Source organism: Pangasianodon hypophthalmus, chromosome 1 (assembly GCF_027358585.1).
Source record: "Pangasianodon hypophthalmus isolate fPanHyp1 chromosome 1, fPanHyp1.pri, whole genome shotgun sequence".
In the NCBI taxonomy this organism is placed as follows: domain Eukaryota; kingdom Metazoa; phylum Chordata; class Actinopteri; order Siluriformes; family Pangasiidae; genus Pangasianodon; species Pangasianodon hypophthalmus.
In genome coordinates this window covers 27,756,099-27,774,808 of record NC_069710.1, presented here as the reverse complement: position 1 = coordinate 27,774,808, position 18,710 = coordinate 27,756,099, and the positions used below count along the sequence as shown (strand labels likewise).

Here is an 18,710-nt window from a genome sequence, read left to right as displayed (position 1 = left end):
TGATTATCTACAACAATCTCTTCTTACATTTGCTGAAGCTGCATTTGAGTCACATTTTGACACAGTGCAGTGTGTACCCTTTGCTTAAAGTTTTACTCTGATCAGAGTGTGAAGAGGAAACTTGTTAGACTGTTAGAGATTGCAGTTCAGGTGCAAGAGCAAGAGAGTATGCATTCACTGTAGTGATATCAAACCACTAATAGACTGTTTTGTTTAAATAAAAAAAAAAAAAACAATGAAGATCATAGATGTTTCATACAACTGATGTCCAGAAAACATTGATATTGGTGCATTTGCTTCGAGGTAGGTACAAGTCAAACCATTTTTTTCTGCTATAGAGCAAACAGTTAAATTTTTTAAAATATAAATTTCATTTATATAGTTATTTTAACAATAGACATTGTCACAAAACAGGTTTACAGAAATCTGTATGTAGATTTCGATCCCTAGTGAGCAAACCAGAGGCTACAGTGGCAAGCAAAAACCTCCTGAGATGACATGAGGAGGAAACTTTAAGAAAAACCAGACTCAAAAGACACTCATTCTCTTCTAAGTGACACCAGATACTGTTGTTATTAATAATTACGCTTCCGTAACTATAAAGGAAAATAAGTGTGTTTAAAGGATGATCAGTATGAGAATGAGTCCTGGGATGAGCACAGGACAGTTTTATGATTACAGCAGCAGTTCTTAGGTACAAACCTACAGTATCCTGGTGAAATTATCCACTGAAGCAAGGGTGAGATTTATACTGTTTTTTGGGAAGTGCACATCTTTATGGTATCCATCCAAATATCCACAACAGCAGGTGAGTCACAATGCAAGTGCTCCAGAAATATGACCCAAGCATTGGTTAAATTTAGATTCTTGGTTTCCAAAAAAGCTGATAGAAAGGTTTGTTGTCTATATTGAAAAGGGACATGAAGGTAATGAGGCATGCATTTGCAGATATCCAGCAATACTATTATTTCTCTTCTCTGAGCCCTTTCACTGCTTTGTATTTCCCCTCCTTCTCATTGTAGCAGTAGCTTTTCCATTAGCTATCATTATACTCTTGTTTATTTTTTTCCCTCTCATTTGGTTTTTGATATGACAAATTCATTACGACTCGATTTGCATTTTAACAATACATTTCCAAATATCCATTATGTGAGTTCTGTTAATTAGGAAAAATAAAACAGGGCAATGACAAAACCATCAAAGAGAATCAAAGACTGGCAATTGCTTTATTTTTTAATTAAATATAATAAAACATTTGGAGGATGGAGAGCCTCATTTGGCTGAATAATAATGATGCATGGGAGGGTGTGTGTGTCTGTGTGTGTGTGTGTGTGTGTGTGTGTGTGTGTGTGTGTGTATGTGCGTGTGTGAGTTGTGGAGTTCGTTCTTTAAGAGACTGTGGCCATGGTGACCTGGTCGGGATTAGCGGGCTGGAAAGCAATCTGAGATCCACTCTGCCACATAGCTCACATATAGTGTCAATCCCCAGCCCTCAGTCTGCTCCTCTCACACTGACCACCGAGCGTGACCAGCAAGCCAATCGACATCCAGGGTGTTGGGCTTGTCGTGGTTTAATGCATCTGGGGAGAAGCTGAGCTTTAAGTAAACACAGGAAAATTGTTTTGTAGATAGCTTGGCCTTTCCCAAGTACAAGTGATCAAAGACTATAGTGAGAGAAAATGCTTTCTAAAAACTCAAGTTGTAGAAGTTAAAGCTGTACACACTAAATATAAACGAGAATCTCAGTCTTTTCCTGTATGCACTTGGCTCTTTCATCCAAAGGAACTTACTTGTGAGACAAAATTATATTTAGCCACACAGCTAAACAGCTGAGGGTTAAGGTTCTGGCTCAAGGAAAATACATTTCTGACAGTTCTTGGATTTAAACTTACAACCTTCTTACTGCTGGTGCCGAACCTCAAACAAAGATACACTTCAGTCTCTCTCAAGTAATGTTTTTCTTAAAACCACTATAATTAAACACCTGGTTCACTGAGTACCTGCTTTATCCTGGTCACGGTCACAGGATATTCAGAGCCTATCCCAAGAACACTAGAATAGTATGCATGTTTATTCACATACTCATTTACAAACAGGTTAGAGTAGCCAATCCACCTACAGGCATGTGCGAGGAAACCAGAGAATCCAGAGGAAACCCACACAGATACGGGAAGAACATGTGACAAACATTAACCCAGGCTCAGGACCATATCAGGTACCCTGGAGCTGTGAGGCGGTAACACTACCCTATGTACTGTGTAAGAATGCCTACTACATTCACGTATCCGTGGAAAAAATAGCTGTTTTTAAAAAAAGACTCAATGTTACAGAAATAGTATTGCACAGTATTGCACAGTGTTGCACAGGAGCTGAAATTTAAAGGAAAAACCAATATAAAGTGTTTCATTAAGGCTTTGGGACAACCTTATTGCAAATTGGCATCTATGCTACAAGAGTCTTGAACTATACTGGACCAATGAACACCATTCTTTCAAAAGATATTCTTTCAGCTGGTGTTTTGATGATAGTGGTACAGCATTGTATAACACGCCACTTCAAAATCTCCCATATGTGGGATTGAGCTCCGGTGAGTTTAAAGGCCATAATATATGATTTATATCATTTTCATCCTCATCAATCCAATGAACCCTCATGCCCTGTGAATGGGGGCGGAGTCATCCTGGAAGAGACCACTCCCATCAGGATAGAAATGTTTCAGAGCATAACAGAGCTGTCAGTTTTTCAGCAGAAGGTACTAGGAAGTAGGATTTGTATGTTTGTTTGTACATGGTACATACTACATATGGTACATTTCCATATTAATAAATGTAACCAGTAAAAATAAAGTCAGATTTAAAGGTCTATTTTAGGCTTTTTCAATCAAACTCTTAAGTCTATGAAATATTTGTTTTGTCATGTAGCACTAATATTGTTAATTTCACACTATAAAGTGACACAATTTAATACATTTATACTGTGTGTGACATTTGCCCTGTGTTTTATTTTCATAGTTTAAACTGATATTATTTTTATCTGTATGTTCAATTTAAATAAATATTTGTGCAATTTCATTAATTTCATTAATCCACCATTGTTCTGCTTGTAAGAGTCACCAGAAAAGGCAATTACTTGGTAATTGCAATTGTTTGTATGACAATTAATCAGCCAAAATTCCACAGTTGTAACAGGCCTGGTATTAACTTGAGGCAGGAAAAAAAATAATTCTAGCATTAAAATCATGTTTATTGAAATTAATTAATATTATCATCTTATTGTTTAATTATGATATTTTGTTTAGCAGGCTGGATAGTGAAACCATACTATATTGATTGTTTTTTTTTTCTTTATGTATAGATTAATACCCTGTGAAAGTTTATTAACACTCAGGGGCCAGTTTGTAAAAATATTAAAAGTGGACTTGCGGGTCTCAACCTGTGGCTGTGTAATGAGATTCTTGGCCACAGGATGAGACCCACATTAATTTATAACCCACCTACAGTATTTATCTATATGTAAAGGGGGGAACAAAACAATCATTATACCACGGTTTGTTATATAGTGCTTAAATGTAGTTAAATAGTTTTAAATAGTAAATATGGGTCTATATATACTAATTACCAGGCAAGACGTTCATGTATTTTGTATGTGTGTGTCTTTTCAGTGGATATGAATTTGACTATGACTACTACCGTGAGGATTTCTATAATCGGTATGTATTCACTTTTGTTATTCCTCCATGTTAGTACATGCCAGCCTTTAAGCAATTCTTAAAGCACTTAAGCAACTTATTTAAGCACTTAAAACTGCTAATCGGTTCTTCACCATAGATGTGATGCATCAGTCCAGAATGTAAATCGCTCTCTACATTATTATGGCCTTTAACAGAGGTTAGAGGTCAAGAACAAAAGAAGGAGAAAAAACAGCACAGCACTTAGTGTTGGCATTTAGAGAGTGTGCCAGTGGCTTCAGCCTCACTCAGAAAAATCAGATCAAAGCAAATTTTGTGTAAAAATACATTAGAATTGACTGAATAGAGCATATCCTTACACTTAAAGACGGCATGGATTTTTTTTCCACTAATACCCCTGCTTATGATCAAGGCCTTTATCGGTGGAGACATTTTGCTAAATGTCAGCCAGGCTGAGAAACACTGTGTAGAGAAAGCACAGTGTGTGTGTGTGTGTGTGTGTGTGTGTGTGTGTGGAGCACATAGTTCAGTCTGACATTTCCCTGTGTCTCTGTTCTCTCCTCTTTCATTTGAAGATTCTTGAAAACTACACCACTGCCATGAATGCAGATCTACTGAAGATATGTGAACAGCACACAAACAGTGCATCTAGACATTTCTCAGGAATATAATGATTTATTTCAAGTCACATAGGGAGATTTGTCGAAAAGCCTTGTTCAGGAAAATTCTGCTTTTGAGCCTTCAAAGATTGACTGTGAAATCTACAACGGCGCTTATGTATTCAGAAACTGTCAAATCACAGAGCTAAAGCTTATCTGGTTAAAACAGTACAATGCAGTGACATCTACATGCGGTTGCAATATGAAATCAAAACTGCATCCAATCTTGATCCTGCATAATCCCTGCATAGCTTTAGCAAAGCCAGTTCAGCTCATAAAGGCATCAATAACTATTTAACGAGTCGAATTGGATGTGTCAGAGAGGGAAATTACTAAACTATGCCATGTGTATGTGCTGTAAGATCACTTTTGTTTTGTGCTCAGGCTCTTTGACTATCATGGACGGGTGGCCCCGCCTCCAAGGGCCGTCATCCCTCTGAAACGCTCGCGTGTCGTGGTGCCGTCGACACGGAGAGGAAAGACTTCCTTCTCCATCAAAACCTCCACCTCTTCGTCCTCACGGCCACCCTCATCCTCCTCCTCCTCCTTTTCCTCTGGCCTCAAGCGTAAGTCCAGATGGCAGAAACGAGCCTCTGCACTGCAGAGACCAAAGCATAATTTGCCGGCCAAGTTCAAGACTTTGAACCACCATTCCACCATAATAAGCAGCATTCATTTAAGCAGCAGTAACAATTTTTGAAATAAGACCTTTGGGTGTTACGTTAATAACATCTTTGGCACCATCCAAGACTTGTATTAAAAATGTGGAACCATTCACTAAATAGGTCATCTAACCCAGAGGAAAGGAGTCAATATCCATGCCTTTTTATTATTCTGAGGAAAGCCAATGTAGATGCTGCAATGACTCAAGCTGTGCTGGCATTAGCACTTACCTAATTACTGTTCTTTAGCACCGTCAGCTTTATTACACACCATATGAAGTCAGTGAAGTTTATTCTTTATTGTTACATAGTATATTATCAGTGGAACAGGCTAGGAGGTGCAGGTCAGGGAGTCTCTCTCTCTCTCTCTCTCTCTCTCTCTCTCTCTCTCTCTGCTGCTGTCTTATTCTGTCTTTTATACTATGCAAATAGCCAAAAAAGAAAATGGATTTTTTTATTCATGTCATTGGAGTTATGTATTGATTTCCCTCAAAGGGGCAAATGCATGTCTGTCGATGTCATCAGCCGCCTCTTGGCTGAAATTGTCACTTTGATTCGGAATTGGCTGTGCCGCATTTCCCGACGGTGATTCATGGAAGGCAGAGCATGCCACATTCCATATGCCTGTAATTTACATTCAATTGCACAATTTTAGATTCTCATCTCCAGCCCATAAGAGCTAAGCGGCTGGGTGTGCTCTCTCTTCATCTGGAAGTTAAGCCTGGAGATTACTTTTGTGTTCGACTCTGAGCTCTGTGTATAGTGACTTCTCTGGGGTTCAGCTTGTATTGAAGCAATTCAAGAGTAAAAAATAACCATGGCTACATGCGCAAAACACACATTGTTTGCTTTTATCTTTATCTCTCCAGAGCTCACAGCTATGTCCATGAGAGTAGCTCACAATCTGTCTCAGACTGAAGATTATATTCTACAGTGGGCATGGGGGCATTAAAGAAATCTAAAATTAGCACTGAAATTTCTCCTCAGTGCAGGGAACTTTGATTTTTTTTTTTTTATTATTCCTGAGATGAATTCCACACTGAAATGGAGATGAAATGGTGAGAGATTGCTGTGTTTATTATCACTGAATCTGCACTTCTTTTGAAGGTATAAACAAAGGCACTAGGCCTGAATACAAGAGAAACCATTCTTTTTCTTATCGTACAACATTGCATCTTCTATGGCTCTGGGCTACGGTGTTTCTGATTCTATAGCTACATTACTGTGCAAAAGTGGGACATATAAAACAAGTTTTAAGCTTGTATGGACATTTGGCTGGTCCCCACATAGAAACCTGCTTTATTAACAAAAACCGCAGCTTTTATTTTTTTAAAAAAAGAGCCAAACGGTTTGCTTTTGGTTAGCAAGGTTATTGTAGACCTAGTAAATGGCTCAGGTAGCTTCCTTTGAGGTTTACATTTTGCCAAAAAATAAAACTAAAACCCCTTTTATGAAAGCAGGATCCTTCACCAGCACTTATATCCTTGAAAGCATCTTTATACTCTTTGATGGGCCCACACACATACCACTGATATGCCTCATATTGTGTACAATTGAAATGTGTGTCCTTGCCTGATGCTATTTGGTCTGTGGACAATAGAGTGATGTCATCTGTCCTCTGTTTTGTCTGAATGCCTGCTGAGCTTCAGCAAAACTACACCAAAACTGTGGGAAAGTTCTCACTAGCATAAAATACAGTTTGTTACAGCTACAGGGTATACACATTCATCCTAAGGTAATTTAATAGTGCATAGAGAACGTAATAATTTCCTGAAATAATCAATCACCACGAAGGGGTGGTGTGATACAGCCTGACACGAAGCAGAGGTACTTTTACCACCCTGAAGCATCTGTGTTATTCCACTTATAACACAGCAATTTTGATGATTACAATTTTTTATACAATTCAAGTAATTTCCTGTTATTACATATAGTATGCTATAGGGGGTCCCTGGAGGACTAGTGGTTCCCTGGCCAGCCACTGGGGTTGCACACAACAGTGTGCTCTCAGTGCCAGTCCCAAGCCCGGATAAAATTGGGGTGGGTTGTGTCAGGAAGGGCATCTGGCATAAAAACCAATGTTAAACTGTGCCAAATCAAATACATGGATCAATGATCCACTGTGGCAGCCCCTAACAGGAGTAGTTGAAAGAGGAACAACAACATATAGTATGTTATAGCAGCTATAAACAGTCATTCCCTCACCATCCAGTCTTTTTTACTCAGGAAAATTTCTCATGTTCTCATGTTTTTATTCTGTTTATTGTTAAAAGAGTCCCTGGAGGACTAGTGGTTAGGCCACGACGCTCTCACAACCGGCGTTGCACACGACCGTGCACTCCCAGTGCTGGTCCCAAGCCTGGATTAAATTGGGGAAGGTTGCATCAGAAAGGGCATAAGGCATAAAAATTGTGCCAAATCAACCAGGCAGACCAGTGATCTGCAGTGGCGACCCCTAACGAGAGCAGCCAAAAGAAGAAGAAGAAGAAGAACATCAACATTCTGTTTGTTGTTAAAAAATCCCCGAAACTTGCTGGTGGATTAACGACTCTAAATTGCCCCGAGGTATGAGTGAATGTGTGTGTGCATGGTGCCCTGTGATGGACTAGTATCAGGGCTCAAGGTAAATACTGCAGTGCGGTGGCTTATCCATCTTCAAACACACACAGGTAGCCATAGTGCTAACTGCATTTTGTAGTATGAGAAGGTCACCTCAGATGATGAATTGGCACGATAATTGATAGTTCTTTCTATGTTGACAGACTTGATTGGATGCTTTAACCTGAAATATAAATAAAATGCATGGGAACCTATTTGATTGATGTATAGCATACAGTAATTGACTAGATGAGAGAAAAAGAGACCTTCGAGATTTGTAATGAATACTTTGAAGGTCTAAATAAAAAGGTAAAGAGAAAAGATGTGTTTTTTTTCCCTTGGGAAATGCAATTAAGTAAGAGTACAAGTATTCAATTTCAATAACACTCAAGTGAAGTATAAATGCCACGAACTAATAATTGAGTATACTAAAAGTGTAGTTCTTTGTTCCTTTACTCCATTTATTAAGTCATTATGAGAATGAAGGAGCAGAGTGTGTTCCAGCTGTTCCTCTGGATAAAATGCTTCAAATACCAAATATGGCTTAACAGTAGTTCTTTGGTCTATTTTTCAGACAAATAAAAGCCCTTTTCACATGTATTATGTGCCTTCTTCCGGATAAAAATCAAATGAAAAAATTAAATGATTTGCAAATTTCATGTGGCATTAGCAAGGAAGGGATGGAATCAAAGTAAGTGCTGTTACTGAATGGCCAGTTTCTAGAACCATTAAGGACCTTCAAAGATTCCTGGGCTTTGCAAATTTTATTTGAGATTTATTCATGGATTCAGCTCCATCACTGCTCCTCTGACATACTGTACTTAGTGAAGGCACATGCAAACTAGCCTTGGACAAAAGGCTAATTCTCAAATTATTTATGTGCCCTATTCAAGATCAAAATCATTAAAGGACTTGGAACAGACTGAACAGCAGACTGTAAAACTGTAATACCCACATGCGTTTAAATATATACGCTTTACTGATCTGTAGGACAGCTGTGGAATAGTGACTATGAGTGACAAGCTTCTCGAAGAAAGTCCCCAAGCAGCCTCATGTCTCACAGGTCTTGGGTTGATAGTAGTGTATCTACTCTCTCTCAGATCATCCAGATGACACTGACTATTTCTGAAGGATGTCACAGGCCATTTCCGTGTCTGACACTGATGTAGCATCAAAGGAGTATTTCTGCTCTGTTCCAGAGACACTCTCGGCACTCCTACATATGATCACTGTCATCTCCCCATCTGCAGTTGGAGGCAGAGGCATGACCATTTTTTTTTTTTTTTTTTTACTATATATTAATCTGTTCATTCCAAGCGACTTGTGTGCACTGTGTTGCGGAGGATAAAAGCTGACACTTGATACTAAGCTGACATCTGTGGACACATACACAGGCCTGTTTTTAGCTGATGAGAGCTCCTTATCAGACTACACTGGCAGAATTTAAAAAAATTGAGATGCAAAGAAGTAGTCAAATATTTAGACAGTTTTGTCAAGTTGTGATGCACATGAGCAAACAAGCAAACAAACTGTCTGCTTTTATGCAAAATGATTTTTTTTTCAGTTTCTTACACGTATACACTAACAGGATTTGAGGATTTCCATAAAGCAAGACAAATCACATTTAAGCACAGCGCTGGAACATAAGCAGACTGATTTGTGGCTGTTTTTAAGAAATGAAATTATCAGATCAGTGCAGGGTTTGAGTTTGGGGTGTTATACACTATATACTGTCGCCATGTAAACATTAACCTCTTAAAGTTGTTATTCAGGAACTGCTATAGATGTACTATTAAGTAATTACATTGAAACTAACAGGAAAGAAATGTAGGTATAAGAATGAAGAATATACACCAATCAGCCATAACATTAAAACCACTGACAGGTAATGTGAATAACATTGATCATCTCGTTACAATGGCACTTGTCAAGGGGTGGGATATATTAGGCAGCAAGTGAATAGTCAGTTCTCGAAGTTGATGTGTTGGTAGGAAAAATGTGCAAGCTTAAGAATCTGAGCAACTTTGACAAGGGCCAAATTGTGATGGCTAGACAACTGGATCAGAGCATCTCTAAAACAGCAGGTCTTGTCCTTCCTCAGACCACCGGTGAACCGGCGACACGGTCATGGGCGCTCAAGGCTCACTGATGCATGTGGGGAGCAAAGGCTAGCCTGGTCTATTCCGAACCCACAGTTTTGGCAGCACAAGGAGGACCTACACAATATTAGGCAGGTGGTTTAATGTTATGGCTGATCGGTGGAAGTCTGGTCCACCAGTTGGACTTCAGTGGGTGAATATCTACAGATGAATGTCCAGGGAAAGACGAGCCATTAGGAAGTTATGAGTTTTCCCAATGAGTCATTCCATGCTTTGTTCCATGTGCTTTGTAGTCGTCCATCAAAAACATATCCTCATGCTAGTTAAATAGGTCAGGGATTAAGCTAAAACTCTGTTAGAGGGGCATTAGTACAGCAAAAAAAATAAAATAGTCAATTCCAGATTTTTTTTTAATTAAGTGAATTATGTTCTAATTCAAGTGCTTAGTGAAGCGGTAGGTCTTTAGTCTTCGTTTGAAGACAGCCAGTGACTCGGCTCTTCCTCTGTGTGTGCCGGCTGGGTGGGTTTTTTTTCTTTCCCATTCCATTAGGACACTACCACTCAGAGACTCAGAGAAAGCAAGAAAAATAAACATCTTTGTGACAGATGCAGGAAAGTGTTGCAAAAATAAGATTAAATTCCAAAATAGGCCGATTGTAAGGATGTTATAATCCAACAGTGTTCTTTGATTTGTTTCTCTGAAATGAAATGTTGGCTGGTGAGAGATGTCTAGCTAAAAGAGATCAGTCCTTTTGTGATAGTCCTTTGGTACTACAGTGAACAACCAAGGTTAATATTAGCTAGTTAGTCTACGTGTGTAACACTGCACCTCCATGGCTTCACTTTGTGGTAGGATACATATTTCAGACAGTACATGCACACTGTGTACTGGTGTCCCAAACACTCTGATGGTGCTACTGAATTTTTGTTAGTGCTGGCGCTTGTACTTTCTGAAATGAAAGCACTAGTGGTGCGTGAGGAAATCTGATTTGAGCCCTGCATATATAGCAGCAGAAAATTGCTTACCAATCAATCATCAATGCATTATGAAAGAAATTATTGAAGTATACAAAAAAGGGCCAAATAATTGTTTAACCTTTAGCATATTGTTCTTTTGATTGCTGTTTAACTTAAAGTAGGTGATACTTGGAGGAAGCAAAACATGGAGGAAGCAGATGAGAAACTGTTCAGTAGTGTCACAATATGCTGTAATACTAATTGCTGCACTTTCATTTATGGTATTTTTGGACAAAAGTGGGCCACTTGAAATTCCTTGGCTGTTTTTTGTTTTATCAAAATCTGTACAGTCTATGAGGATGAATACCACGGTGCTGCTTTGAAGAAACATGGCGAACTTCCTTGCATTTACATTTATATTAACATAAAGTCATTTGGCAGAGGCTCTTATCCAGAACAACTTGCGAAACATGCAAACAGCTGAAGGCGAAATGATCTACTAAATCTGTAAAGATTCATAAGGGTTTGTCATGCCAGAGCAAGCGGGTTCTATAGTAGTCTAAGTACATAAACTATAGTAAAGTCTGAGTACATAACTTGTAAATACAGAAGTTCAGAAAACCAAGAACTAACACAAAGGCAATAAGTGCAGAAGTCAAAGTAAATGCAGAGAAATGCAACAATATCGTCCTAAATATCACCTACTTCCCCAGTAATAAAAGTCTAGGATTTTACTATACTATATATACAGTATATCTAGGATATACTCTGGATATACTCTAGATCTAAATATCTGTAATAAAACAACATAGCATGTGCTTTCATATCCCACTAATCAATAACTGACAAAAAAAACTGCTGGCCAATTTTCTTCCCACTGTTGAATGAAAACCAAGTCATCTTTTAGGTCTTTGCTTTAGTTAGCTCTACAGTATGCTTTTAAATTATGGCTTTTTATCGATCCAGGTGTCTAGAGGGTTATAGCCCTCAATTCAAGCCCCATTGAGGGAGTAGATTTATAAAAATCACAATCAATATTGCGGGATCTGAAGAACAACATTTATATAGTCTTTACCTCTTCAGAATCGATAAGGTCAACCAGACTCATTCTGTATTGTGTAAAAACCCTTGTGCTAATCAAATATGACCTGTTTCATTGAGGAATCTGTTCCTAGAGGACTATGTCCAAGGTATTACTCTGAAGTGGATAGTTTGTTTTTCTCGTTAAGATTTTTTTTCTCAGCTGAGCCAGTGGTGATTAAGATGGACAACCAAAGTTTAGAAAGAAAATGGGATAAGAGCTAAAATAAAAACGGTTATTGAGGTCGATTCTGCATGTGTGCTGTTTAGGAAGCCTGGTTTAAATGATGAATCTAAAAAAGTACTGTATGAAGATAAGACCAGATTTCTATCACATGATATGATATATTTTGTGGTGCTTGTGTTTCCTCTGCATGTGCAGTGAAGACGGATCAGCTCCAGACAATCAAACGTGAGCTGACTCAGATCAAGCTGAAGATCGACTCTCTACTGGGCCGTCTGGAGAAGATAGAGAAGCAGCAGAGAGCCGAGGCGGGTGAGGAGGGGAGATGGGGACCTGCCAGAGACAAACAGGAGTTGCTCAGGGAAGAGGAGAGTAAATGAAGATCATATATAAACAATCAATCTCTCTGACAGGCCAGGAGATATCAGGCCCGAGCGCTCTGTCATAATGGTGCTTATGTGACAACATGGTGATATAAGAGGGCTTTTTTAATATAAAGAGCCAAAATCTGACAGAACAGGGAGAGGACTTTAGCTCATATGCTGTACATCCAGAAATCCAGAGCATCTTTGGAGGAATCTCACCTCTTATGTCACATTTATTACGGAATGACAGTTTATTCAAACGCACATAGAGTTTATTCCAGTTTAGTACATGTATTTTTAACATATACTTGGAAAGAAATACACTACGGGGGAAGTATGTTTACAATTTTTTGGTAACATGCTAGTATGTTTAAGGATACATGGACAGAGGTACACTGTTTAAATACTTGAATTTACTTTTGATTTACACTCTAAAAAATAAATGTGCCAAAAATGGTTCTTAAAAGTGATGTTATAGGACAGATAAATAGTGATCCACGGGCAAGTTTCAGACCTATTTCAGCAGACCAAACTGAGTACCGAGTAAAATACTGTAGCAGAGCCAATTAACACATGTAGATTAACATAAAATTACCCACAATTTACTGACTGTATTTTTCTAAACACGAACCAGTGCGGTTTCTGTAGCAGATCCTACTGTAGTATTTATGTAAATTATTTAGCTGAAGGGAGCTCATCAGACCAGAGACTATCTACAGGGCTAGAGACATTAGGTCAGAAAGGGGAGAGTTTTCACCGACTTTCATAGATTTTTCATTTTATTTACCCTCACTGGTCTGATTAATGAACTGATTAGTGAACTCATTTCAAATTCAAAACACGTCTGTTCAGAGTCCATGGCACAACAAAACATAACCACTTCATATTTATAGTCATAAATCATTAATTACCATTAAAAGGTAACTCTTGTCACCATTCAGTCATGTTAGCTGCTTATCCAAACCTTTGTAGGCATTGAATATTATGTAACTGGACCTTTTTTAATTGAATACCTCCACTTTAGAAGAAACTTCTTCTTTGTTTCATAAATAACCATGAATAATCATGAATGATGATGCCTCAGAGAACTAAAAAAAAAAATTCACACCATAAATGTTACCATTAGTAGAAGGACCCTTGTGGAGGAAAAGGATTATTCGATTTTAATGTCGCAGCAACAAAATGATCCATCAGTCAGAAGGTTCAAAACCCATTTTGTTTTGCACAATTTCGAGTGAGGAGCAGTATTAAATCCAGCTAAAGTGTCTGACTGTTTGATTCAACCACAATATTTCACTCTGAAACACATTTTGGACAATGTAAATACACTAAAAAGATTGTGGAATGATATCTGAAGTCATTAGTAATTATATAGATACAATTAATTTATTATATTAATTGTATGAATCATGCGTGATTTTTTTTTTTTTGGTGTAGATGTTCATTATCGCAATATAAATAAGAACTCCACCTAGTCTTACTTAAATTCAGCTGTAACTCCTGCAGATGAGTGCTTGACTATTATACCTTGGACACATTTCCATTAGAGAATTCATGAATTCTAAATATTAAAACAGAGTTAAAGCACACCGTGTACACCGTGCACACATTCTGATTTCATGGCCTCAATTAAGTGTCTCATTGGCACATTAAGCTGTCCTTCCAATGTATTACTTTAGCATATGAAATAAACAAATTGAAAGAATAGCTGTTTTCGTGACTAGTTCTTCTGCTTTTTCATTTATGCCTAAGCTTCACACTTTCTGTCGCTGTAGGTATAAAATAATGGCTTTCTTCTAGCTAATCATGGAAGAATAAGATGCGCTATTTTATAGGCGGCAGCTAATAAATGTTCATGGAACCCATATTGTTAAATTAAGAAATTTGACACGATTCCATGATTAACACAATTGTAATGTCTAACATCCATCTCACATCTTGATCATGACAGTCAGCCTTAGTATATTTACTAATATATGACAACTACTATTAGATGTTTATTCTTTGTTTTTTTTCTCATTTGTGTATTGCTATATTAATCTAAATAGTTTTATTGCCTCTTGCTTTTATTTACTTATAATATTTTTCTGCTTAAGAAAAACTTGAAAAAAATTACCTGAAACAAGATGATGCAATTTTTTGACATTTTTTGAAATGCACATGGGACATTATAATAGTGTGAATGCGCTACCCAGAAATTCAAGTTAAGAATATACTTAAATAGACTCTGAATATGGAGAATTTTTCCTGCATACAGATTGACATAACGTTAGAACTTACGTTTCCAACACTGAATGTGGTCCATGGTGCCGAGAGAACAAGCACCAGGAGTCAGAATTTTAAAAAGTTGCCCAGAGGTCTTTGATATCAAGTCTCTACAAAACAGAGTTTCATATGTCATGTCCCTACAGACTAATTAGCAGTTTTGCAGAGAGGGTCCTTTATCTTAGGTATGATTGATATCTCCGTTTTGTGACAGCATGCCACTGTGTTTCTGTCAGCTCGTCTTTTTGTCTTTTTCTCATGCTATACTTCTCTCTCTCTCTCTCTCTCCCTCTCCCTCCCTCTCTCTCTCAGAGGCTCAGAGGAAATATGAGGATAACTGCGACTCACTACATGAGGAGTCCGTGTCAGAGACAGCGGAGAACTCGGCTGAGGAGGCAGGTGAAGGGACGCTAGACGCAGAGGCCGGAGAGATGACTGACGGAGGAGAGGATGACTACGATGAAGAGGGCAGCACTGATCTGGTACGGTCAGCTCCGTGGGGGGCAGAGAGATAGAATAGGCCTTGTCACAGGTGACAGCGGCGAGGGTTCGCTCCCTCCCCTCTGTTAAACCTAATGCAGTGGAATTATTCATGACTGTAGATCTGAGGGCCGTGTCAGAGATGTGTCACGTCTATCAATGCCACTTCGCACACACAGTAATTAAAAGCAAGTGCAAAGTGCAGTCCAGCTGCATCGAGAGAGAAACAGATAGGGTGACTCTGATGCAGAGATGCAGACATTTGCTGTCATTAAACAGAGGAAATGAGCCAGGGGGTGTGTAAGGGAGGGAGCGGCTAAGCGTCTAGGTGAACACGCGGATAATGTAACAGTGAAAGCAGCCACGCACACATATTTAGTGTCTAGTATATCACACATTTCACATCTTTTAAAGATGATATCTTTGAAAACACTAATAGAGTTATTTGTAGGCTCCTTTATTTGGGCTAATTGAGCTTCAGCAGGCCATGTGAAGTTGGAGAAACTCAGAGACGTGACTCTGTCTATCTCATATTCACTCGCCTACTTCAGAGGAATAATGACTGTCTCGCCTGGGGTTCATCTCTGGTTCAGGGAGGCCACACACTCTGTTATATTTATTAGCCCATTTAAAGAGAAGCCTGAATGAATCAAGGGTGGTATGAACACTTCTGTCTTTAATGGAAGATAATATTTTTCAGAAGCAGACGGTTCCTTCAGACAATCATCCTCTGTCAAGGTCACAGTCATCACAGATAACAAATGGACAGAAGGGAGATGTCTAACTTCCCTAGTCTGGCAGACGGCTTGTCTTTGCCATAAGAAAAGAGTATGTAGAGTGAGATGGTTTTGTAATCTTTATTTTTTATTTTACAGATAGAGAACCATGTCTCTGACATTGACAACTAAAGGTAAGATGATTGCATCCAGGAATATTTATATATTTTCAGTCTGAGCATATTGGATTTAAATGCATATTGGTTTTTCATCCTGAAAACAATCCAAGCATACGGAACGGCAATGAGAATCAGCCAATTACCATCATGGCGACAGATGGGGAGAGTTTAGATTTCACTTAATGAATATATAACAAACTAATTAGATCTAATTGTTTGGTCAATAAAACCTGCTGTTGTTGAAAAATAGCATGCCTTATTAGCCAGGCTACTGCATTTTTCTTCCTTCATAACAACATTTATGATAAAATCTTTCACAGTATATGTAAAATTGAACAAGACATTTCTGTTTGTCACAAAACCATGCTCTATGCAAAGCCTTTTCTTTTGCCAGGCTGTGCCAAATGGGAAATCAACGCTGCTTTGTCACTGCAGTGTCAGGGGGAAGGAAGAATGACATGAAACTATGGGAAAAGCTTCAAAAAAAGGGAAAAGAAAAAAAGAACTGATAACTCAACTTGTAGAGAGACAATGAGAGCAGGCGTATGATTGGTCCTGGTGAGAGGTGAAGCAGCGCACACTCATGGACAAATCTCTCACGGCCAGTCATTATCAATCGCTCAGCATTTCACTGGCCTCATTTGATTACCTTGAAATATTCATTCGTTCAGAGGACGGAGCTTAACATTGCTTGTATAGAGTTAAAATAAAAACGAACTACTGAGACCTGATTATATGCTTTTTAAAGTGATTTTACACATTTATTATGATTTGTCGTGGCATTATACGATGCATAATCTTGGTTCTCCATGTGTAATGTTTCAGCTTGAATATTCCAGCTTGTTTTATTTTCATTAAATGTCTGACTGAATTCAACTTTTTTGTCTCTGTGATAATCCATGTAAATATAGTGGCACTCCTGTGTGGGGAAAAAAAAGGAATAAAGTGTTAAAGAGAATGCATTACTGTTAGTAAGACTGAAGAAGATTTATCGTCGTTCGTCACCTCATGCATTTGTTTCATTAGATTTTTCCATTCTGCAGTGGAGGAAAGCAGATGCTGCTGTAGTTGCTGTGGCTTCCCTCCGGCAAACACTGCCATGTGCCTGTTTGCAGTCATACTCTCTCTCTCTTTCCGTCTCTAATTCCCTCTTTGTCCTTCTCTCATTTCGCTCTCCATCTCTCTATCTTGCCATATTTCCATCTTTCTCATCAGCCCCTGATCTCATTCTCGTTCTTTTCTTCAGCCTCTCACAGCGCTGTGTAATAACCGCCTCAGGTGTGCCGGCCCCACTCAAGCTTTCAGCAATGGTGATAATATTTACTTTAATGTTCTACTGTTCACACTCCATTAATTCAGTGATGTCCAAACATTTGGTTGGTTTCTCGAACCAGTGCTGCACCTGCTCCTAAATGACAAATCCCAGTTCAGTCAGTCCAGAAAAATAGCCCAAAGACTTTCAGCACTGTACTGCCACATCGCGTCTGTAGATTGGCCACATCTGTCCTGAGAAATATCACTAAATTAACGAGCATTTGCTTCATGTTTATCCTTTTAACCAATGTGGAGTCGTGTGTTTTATTATGTATGTTTATTATGTATGTGCTATTGCATTACATTGCAGCTTTCTTTCTTGTGCATACACATCTGTGTGAGACGAGTCCATATCCAAAATTCAGATACGTTTATACACATGTATTTCCACATACAGCATGTTTAATGGATGATAAACTGCAGTAACACCACATCTCAGTTACTCATTGATTCGTCTCAGTTCCACAGCATTGATAATGGACTCTATTTTTGTATGGCAAATTTTGATGGCTTTAGAAAGTTCTGCTTCTTTTTCTTTTTCCAATGTCCTAACTTTCTGTCCTGCATCTGACTTCTGGATAATGTACTCATGGAGAAATGGAGAATGTAAAGAAACAGATATAACAGATTTAAAAAAAAAAAAAAAAAAGCAACAAGAAAAAACAAGGTTACTAACATCAAAAGTAATTTCTCATTGTGGGCAACGTGTGTATATTAAGTCTTTTTTTTTTTTCTTTTTAATATAACATTTCAGAGAATATGCTATTATATACAGCCTACGATCAAAATTGGCCATCAACCCAAGGACACGATCCATTGAATAAAAACATGTATAGAAATGTATACTATTTGTAAAGCTATTTTTTATGATGAGCATGTTTATTATTTTAATGTAATTTCCGTTTCGTTTCAGTTGTTGCATTTATTGTATGGCTTTAGACTCCATTGCATAGAGAAAGAGCACTATTAAAATCGGTGTATGTGATGTGATGTGATTTTCTGTGGGGTTTTTATTTATTTATTTATTTATTTATTTATTTTCAGAATTGTGTATGCACAATCGTGATGAGCAAACGTCATCATTAAGATTAATGAATCACACTGCACATTTGTCATGGTATGGTCAATGTCAAGAAACAGTCATTAGTTTTAATACTCCAGAATATTCCGGCATGGACTGTCACACACAATCTGTGTGCAAGATCAGCCATGACAGGTATAAGAAATTTGCCCTTATTCAAATGAAAATTGGCAATCTAGGTTTTATATATTAGAGATCCAAAAAATATTTATAGTCCATGGATCTGTGCTTTGTCTTTTTCAAATGCTACCTATGTGTAACAGTGCACATCCACTTGGACATTTATCACAACCATATTGTTTTACAGTATAAGGAAGGAATTGTAAGATTAGCATAATTATTCTTATGAACATCATTCTTATTGTATAATAATAATAAGTAGA

General features: G+C 38.1%; 1 protein-coding gene across 4 annotated transcripts in view; it reads left to right on the top strand.

Annotated features, from left to right (window-relative positions):
• LOC113545483 (RNA-binding Raly-like protein) overlaps nt 1-18,236 on the top strand; it is a 170,649-nt gene extending 152,413 nt beyond the window's left edge. For all 4 annotated transcript variants that reach the window (XM_034307628.2, XM_026944859.3, XM_026944860.3 and 1 more), the window contains 6 exons: nt 3,662-3,709; nt 4,732-4,913; nt 12,126-12,239; nt 14,870-15,039; nt 15,913-15,947; nt 16,327-18,236. In XM_034307628.2, coding sequence (XP_034163519.1) covers nt 3,662-3,709; nt 4,732-4,913; nt 12,126-12,239; nt 14,870-15,039; nt 15,913-15,945 — 547 coding nt within the window. In that variant the 3' untranslated portion in view covers nt 15,946-15,947; nt 16,327-18,236. The remainder of the gene's footprint in view (nt 1-3,661; nt 3,710-4,731; nt 4,914-12,125; nt 12,240-14,869; nt 15,040-15,912; nt 15,948-16,326) is intronic.
• Nucleotides 18,237-18,710: the final 474 nt, after the last annotated feature.